The 8361-nt window shown below is 32.1% G+C and overlaps 1 protein-coding gene across 7 annotated transcripts in view; it reads right to left on the bottom strand.

Annotated features, from left to right (window-relative positions):
* The window catches only part of LOC106459861 (dolichol kinase-like), a 36576-nt gene that overhangs the window by 24185 nt on the left and 4030 nt on the right, over nt 1-8361 (bottom strand). For 5 of the 7 annotated variants that reach the window (XM_022386414.1, XM_013919533.2, XM_022386419.1 and 2 more), the window contains exons 2-3: nt 4627-4689; nt 1058-1146 (exon numbers count right to left, since the gene is read on the bottom strand). In XM_022386414.1, coding sequence (XP_022242122.1) covers nt 1058-1146; nt 4627-4649 — 112 coding nt within the window. In that variant the 5' untranslated portion in view covers nt 4650-4689. Of the gene's footprint in view, nt 1-1057; nt 1147-4626; nt 4690-5293; nt 6851-6906; nt 7082-8361 lie in introns of those variants that run through there. The other 2 variants (XM_022386415.1, XM_022386413.1) reach the window with 2 other exon arrangements.

Here is an 8361-nt window from a genome sequence, read left to right as displayed (position 1 = left end):
CGCAACTCACAAAATGATCTAAGACCTTTTGTAAATTAACAGCATCCTCTTCACAGCTAGCAACACCCAAGACCTTAACATCATCTGCAAATTTAAGTAATTTATTGATCATTCTATTATCCATGTCATTGATGTAAATCAAAAAGAGCAAAGGTCCTAAGACTGAGCCCTGAGGTACCCCACTTGTGACATTAATCCACTTTGACTGGACTCCATTTGTAACAACCTTCTGCTTTCTTACATCCAGCCACTCTTCTATCCAATTCTCTAACTTATCTTCCACACCTATAGAGATATTTTTTTTTACAAGCCCATTATATGGCATCTTTTCAAATGCTTTCTGAAAATCCAGATATACCAAATTTACACTCTTACCCTCATTTACATAAGCAGTAACCTTTTCAAACAGTGTCAAAAAATTTGTAAGGCAAGATATTCCTTTAGTGAAACCACTATTAAACTTCTAAAATTTCCTGCAAAATAATTTCCATAAAACATCTAGCTTGAATAAACCACAAAAAAAATTAAAAATTCATCAGCTTGGAGTGTAAAACATTTATAGACAGTTTGGCTAGCTCATCAAAACTTCTAATGTGTGAAGGACTATATATTATTCAAAAATAAGACATCTGTTGGGCTTATAAACCTAGACAAGCTAATCATTTATTAAACTGTAAAGTACATGTAACTTAGTTTCAGTGTATTTAAATAATTTACTTTGATAGAAAACATGCCAAGTAATTTACCAAGTAGATTTTTAAAAGCTTATACTGAGGATGACAAACTGAAATTAAATATTAAGCTTTTAAGAATTACATGAGTAATCCTAAGGAACTATATCACACTTTGAATTATCACACATGTAAAATAGATTTAGGAGTTAAGATTTTAAGATATAATTCAAAGAAGTAAAATGACAAGCTTAGTCCTAAAAGATATTTTTTCTACAGTTTCTTTGACTTCTTCAATATCTGATTCAGACACCAAATAAAAATGTGAAATTCCAATTGTCACCATAATCTCAGGATAAAGATAGCTTAACACATTATTGACTCACCACTAACAGAGCCTAAATACCGTAAATATCCTACGAGAACAGCTCCTGGTAGCAATGTCACACAGTACACTCCAGCACCGTATTCAGGACTAATATAATAAACAGTTATTTACAACAGGAAAATTACAGTCTTTCAACAATAATACATCCAAATATTCTATACAGAATAAACTACTTAATTACTATAAACATTATTGAATTTAAACACTTTTAGAGCACGCTTGTATACAGTTTCACTAGGACTAATTTCTGTATACTTAATATAGCTGGACAATTAATGGAATTTGATAATAAACTAATCAATTATTCTTACATAGCTAGAGTAGTTAAAAATAATAATAGTCAGAGAAACACTAATTTTGATTTGTCGATTATTTTCGTGTGTCATGGCAATAATCAATTAAGCTGAATAACCTTGAATTAATAAAAAATAATGAAGAATTATAATAGCAATAGTTAAATTACTTAGATAGTTAAAATAACTAAGAATGGTAATAATCAGAAACACTAATTAATGTAATCAATATTCATAGATAAAACCATGATTGATTATGTTAGTTGATCTAGTTATCTGTCCAGATCTGATTTTTAAGAAAACAATTTTACTAACTTTCTAATTTGTAACCTGTTACAAACGAAATATTATGTAAGGATATATTAGTTCAAGCTTTGTGAGTAATACTTCGTACAATAATTTGTAATAACAAAAGCTTTAGCACTTCAAGTTAACTCGACAAGAACTTAGATGATGGAAGTATCAAGGCAGCTTCAGTAAATCTTACAACAAAATCACCAATAATGAGTAACCAGTTATAGGTTATCAGGTAAATGTAGGATATGTGAAACCAGCAATACGTATCAAATGGTTCAATATTACACTGTGTTGTACTTACGTGTACGAGTGTTATCAGGAATATCACATAAAGCATATTACACTGTGTTGTACTTACGTGTACGAGTGTTATCAGGAATATCACATAAAGCATATTACACTGTGTTGTACTTATGTGTACAAGTGTTATCAGGAATATCACATAAAGCATATTACACTGTGTTGTACTTTGATATTCCTGATAACACTCGTACACGTCATAAAGCATATTACATTGTGTTGTACTTACATGTACGAGTGTTATCAGGAATACCATATAAAGCATAAATCCAGTTTATAATATGGACAACTGGACTAACCTGAGCAATAACTATTACAGCAACACACAACTGTAGGGTTACCGACTAACCTGAGCAATAACTATTACAGTAACACACAATTGTAGGGTTACCAGACAGAATCTAAGTTATAAGATAAATATATTATAAAAAATAGTTCCCAGTTATACAAAGTGTAAGGTTTATGTCACAAAAAACTAGCATAGTTCTAAGTTGCTTGGTTTAGTCCTTTACTCAGCATTAATAACCTACAATACTTTAATTGTTTACATACCACCACAATTAATAGTCCATTATCATTCAGTGGACTAAATGGACACTTAGTTAAAAAGACCAATGTTTTGCTAGCAGATATCTGATCTTTTTGTTTGATGCGAGACCAAACAAAAGTTTCAAGGGACTTCAAAAAAAAGTCAATAACATCTAATGCCTTAGGTTATCATAATATGTAGGGTGATATGAACAATAATAAGTATTGTTTGTTTCAGATTTTCTCACAAAACTACTCAAAGGTGATCTATATTAACAACCCATAATTTTGAAGTGATAAGTCTAGAGTGACAACAGTTAGTTAACAGCTCCTACCATCAACTCTCACGGTTGTAAAAAACTGACCCCTACCCAGATTTTACTGAAGAAAAATAGGGGGGGGGGAGATGTAGAATTATTCTTGGTTCAAGGGATATCATAATAATAAATGCTTCCTACTTCTATACCATGCAAATTTATCTTTGAATGATGTCAAGGTATTAACCTTATACATACAGGTGAGGGTTAAAGTACATGTCGAGACCTACAGAGCTGAATTCAAAATTTAATCAAAATTATTATCAATTTTATTAATAAACCTGGCATCACAACTTAGTCTATAATTTAGGTTTTAATTTCAACAGGAAATTTGTAAATCCTGAAACTTCGTATATATGTATCATGTGACCTTGACAGAATCTTATTGCAGCTCAGGTAATGCAACCCCATAAGACATTCTACAAAAGAAGTAAGAAGAAAATGTAACTCCTAAACATCTAGCAGTATACCAGGTGCATCCTAAGTATAGAGGCACTAAGCTTACACCTACAAAGGAAGAAACTGCATTACACTGGCTCAATCCTATAAATCTGAGTTAATTGCCTCCACTGCTGGCCCTGTCTATAGCCAATAGAGATGCCTACCCTGCCCTCTCTTGGACTACTCTGGTCTGATTGAATAGTGGAAGTTGATCACCACTCTTATAGAGCACCCATGGCCCTAATCTGTAGATTCCCTTTTTGTGTGTGTGTGTGTGATGGATCACAATTAACTCCTAGATCTAGAGTTTGGTATGCTAACCACTGGACCACAATAATATGCAACACACAGTTCCAGCTAACCGAAACAATGCAATATTGTACAGCTATTCAATCGCTAATATTACAACCTTTTTCAAGACAAACAAACTCAGATGTTAATCGTTATTTGCTACTATGAAGTTAAAAAAACAACAGGATATACAAATATTTTATAAAATTTGTGAAGATATTTCTAACAAAAATGATTTTACTAGAGTGCTGACAAATTTTAAGAATCTGAGTGAAACTTTGAAAAAGTAAAACTTTAGCATGCAATAAAGTGCTTCAAATGCTCAAGGAGAGCTGAGGGCATGGATCCCCAGAAAATGTTTTATTCAATAAAGCAAAATGGTGCTATATGGTGCATTTTCTGGATCAATATGATCTGGATTCAGCCATTCAAACAAGCACAATATATTATAGAAAGCTGCTCATTTAACAACATGAGTATTACAAGAGTCCTAGTTGCATGAGTTTTACAATCAGTGGGTGAGTCTTCATATCTATGATAATGATTTTTGCAGTTTAAAACTTAATCAGATCTCTATGGCACTTCATCAAATATCTAATTTGCAAGAGGTATTATAGTGAAAATGAGTAAAAAATCACTGGTCTGGACATGAAAAAATATACATACATGAAACAAGACTTAAGGAAACAAACATTTCAAAGACACCAGGAAACTTCAAAATAATAACATTGTAGATTTATAATGGAATGTTCTAAACACAGGCTACCAGAAAAAACTATATTGTTTGTAGTTAAACTAAAAACTGATAAAAAAAAGTCAATCTCAAAGTGCGAGTCATTTGCAATCAGAAAATGTTTAGAAACAAGTAGATGCTGCAATATAATGAAATAGTTTACTGTTGCTGAAGGAAATACTGGAGATAGATTATGACCTAATTTTGACTTCAGTTTTAAATGTATCTTGTAAGAGATAAATTACTATAATGTTTTATAAATATAAGAATAATTATTGAACTATTCAATATGTATCTACGAAAATTCTTAAACAAACCAAAAAAAAAAGAAATAAAACAAGTATATTAATTATAGTATACACCTTACCTGAGACGCCACTGGTATTTCATGTCTTATTAGTTTCGTCAATCATAAAACCATGCAAAAGTCCTGTTTGAAGATAATCAAAATACTAAAATGATGCAATGTAAAAAATGTGCAAATATTACTTTCTTTATTAAAAAACATAATAAAAGGGATAATAGAACACAGTATGTCCTATTGAGATAATTCCTCCACTCACCAAAGCATCAAGACTCTAAACAGTAATATACACACACACACACACACACACACACACACACACACATACTTACCGAAAATATTTAGATAAATTGAAACTGACACACATCAGATCAAAACCTTATAAATAAATTTAATAAAGAAATAATTTTTCCAAAAAGAAAAAGTCTATATTTTGGTTCCAAAAGATTACATTGTTACACTTCATATTAAGGTCTCTAAATCCAATCTTTTCTCTCCACCACTCAAACAAAATCATCCATGAACAAGTAACTCAATCACACTTGTAATTCTTTTGCATTTTAGTGTAAAGACCAAACCAACAATTTCTAATACAGGAACAATTTTGGAACAGTCTAGCAGGCACAAAGGAAGATATTAGAATAACTTCCTCCTATTTTGGGCCCTGGTAGAACAAACTTAGTGAAAACACATTATAATTATTCAAACCAAGACATGAAACACTATTTACCATAATGTCTACCACAGGTTCTAAATGAGGAGGCCATGGAACATCATTCTGAAGCAAAATAACACTAAGCCTGACTGACTAAGAATGAACAAAAGCTTTATTCATTGGTTAACAAACTGTGGGTCGTGATGCACTAGCAAACCACAAGACTGAGGCATACATATAGGTTGCAGAACAAGACACACTATACAAGTATATTTTTATTTTAAAATTATTTATAAAGTTATGATCCTAAAATGTTTTTAAACGAACAGAAGAACGACAGCAACAAAAATAAATAAAATAGCACTACAAGATTGTTAATGGAACTAACAGTGTCAATGCATCATCTTAATGGTAAAAATAACAGAACTAGGTTTGGATGCAGATTTTGGCAAGGTTGAAGTTATTTTCAGCTAAGTCAGTTTTATTTTTCTAATAGATTGGTAGGCCTTTTAAATGGGTGGATACAGCAAATTAAAGGAAGTTTAACAGAAGAATTGATACACACTTCAATCACAAGGGCTGACTTTGAGTATTTTTTTGCTTAAGTTCAGTTCAGAGTTCAATGGATGCCATGACCAACAGATTTCTTGTCCTTAACTATTATATTATGTTACTGAAATATATTACGATAGTAACTCCTCTAATTAAGCACAAGCCACAGAAAATCTCTTGGCTGCTCAGATGCATCATAGGTTTCGGAACCCCTAGCTTAGTTGACAAGACAGTTAATTTAAGACTATAGATCTTCTGAGAGCTTGAAAAGAAAATCCTGGATATGCCAGATACACAACAATGAATGGCCCATTGATCTCTGTTGAAAAAACTATGAAAAGCATTTCAAGTTTTAAAATAACCAGATTATTATCCTTTAATATATAGATTCCAAATATACAGTTCAAATTTATGTTAATCATGACAATTAAGGGGTGCTAAACCTGTTTTCACATACCATATGCGGAGTCTTTGAGATCTAAAATACAATTTTTTTCCTTAGCATGGGGTCCATATATCACCCTTACATGATTAGCTGTATCTGCAGAATAAAGGTCTCCAATAATGAACTACCCCTGTACATGTGTCATTAGTTTTACACATTTTAGGCCTAATAAGTCCACTTTACACCTTTCCTGTAGGTTGATTCCTCCTCTGCCTCAGATTTTAGAAAGTAAATGCATCGTTATGAAGAAAATTTATGTATATTACATATTATCATACTATACTCAATTGCATTATTTTAAAGCTTGGGCTTAGACCTAAAATTTACAAAAAGAGTCGCAAGGGCACTTGGGTAGGCTTTCATTATGCCAGCAATTCAGAGATCCATATTCTGAAGATACAGATTATTACATGTTGCTCACAATGAACTTCTGGTATGTAAAATATTATATCATGAGGCAGTATGCTTGAATTTTAAATTAATGCAAAAATGCCATATTCTCATTTATAGAATGATAAAATTGCTGTTTTTGTGATCTATCATCAAAAACATTACATTATTTTAATACTTAAATGGTGCTCTATTCTGAAACAATGTTCAGTTTTAACACCATCAGTTTGTAGATGTATTGCCTCAAAAAGAGTACAAAATAAAATTTAACAGAATTTCAATCCCAAAACAATATATATACCTTTGTGATTGATGTCAGAGAGACTAATGCTTTGACATTAATTATGGTCAAATATTATAAAATAATCTTAATGAGTCTTCATGGGAAATCAACTTAGTCAGGGCTGTCGAGAGCGGCTGCAAGCCCTGGGGCTGGGGTCGCCTCGAGCCCCCAGCGGGATCCAGCAGCTGAGCCCCTGATGGGAGACCAAGAGGGAAGCTCTAGAATTTTAGTAATTTTAACAATATTTTAAGTCTTAATACCATTAAGTTATGACTTAATGTGCTGATTTCCTTTGTGAAATTTTCCGTGGACAAAGGCCTTTAACACTCAACAATATCATTTTTGAGAAAAGAAAAACTTAAACATTGGATAATTTACTGAAAGTTTAAACACATTGTCAAGAATCACTTTAATGAGTTCAGTAATGCAGAATTGTGATAACTAAACGAAACATGCTTCACGTGCCTTTTTTAAAGCAAATGTTTTTATTATTTCACTGAAGTCAATTCTCCCCACAAGTTCGCTCTCAATACTAAGGATGGCTAGGTCATTCAGTCTCTCCTGTGTCATCGTGCTCCTCAAGAAGCTCTTGATGAGTTTTAGTTTGCTGAACGGTAAGCTGGAAAGCACTCAAAGCGCACAAATATCTCTTTAGTGCAAAATTTTTTTTTTGACTTCAACTCAAAAATCTTTGTTTTTACTGTCAGTTGCATTAGCATTAACAGCAGTTTTTCAATGTTCTATTGCTATAACTATGTTTGAAGGAAATTCCTTTATTCAGTCCAAAGTTATGCATTTTGAACTTGGCTTGTAGACTAATTTCACATCAGTTTTTCTGATCTATGGATTTTTAGGTTAAGAGTATGCAAACTTTTAAAAAGTAGAGTTTAAAGTTGAGGCACTTTTTATGGGCCCTTGGGCATGCATGGGCCCCAGGGTAGTTGCCCCTCCCTTCTCAGTGGGCCTGAACATAGTACAGGAATGCAATGGGTTTTGTATTTGACAGCGATTATCTAGTAATCTTTAAGTCTTCACAAAATGTACAACAGTACTCTAATACTTAACAAAAGTACTAGTCTGTTAAAAACAATGTTACTTTTCCCTAACCTCCTCCTAACTTCAGATACCTTAACTATAAAATGTCACAAAATACAAAACACTATTCCAATACTTAACAAAAGTACTAGTCTGTTAAAAACAATGTTACTTTTCCCCGACATCCTTCTAACTTCAGATATCTTAACTATAAAATGCTACAAAATACAAAACACTATTTCAATACTTAAGTAAAGTACTAGTCTGTTAAAAACAATGTTACTTTTCCCTGACATCCTTCTAACTTCAGATATCTTAACTATAAAATGACACAAAATACAAAACACTATTTCAATACTTAAGTAAAGTACTAGTCTGTTAAAAACAATGTTACTTTTCCCTGACATCCTTCTAACTTCAGATACCTTAACTATAAAA

This window comes from Limulus polyphemus, unplaced genomic scaffold (genome assembly GCF_000517525.1).
Source record: "Limulus polyphemus unplaced genomic scaffold, Limulus_polyphemus-2.1.2 Scaffold670, whole genome shotgun sequence".
NCBI lineage: Eukaryota > Metazoa > Arthropoda > Merostomata > Xiphosura > Limulidae > Limulus > Limulus polyphemus.
This window is presented reverse-complemented; position numbering and strand designations above follow the sequence as displayed.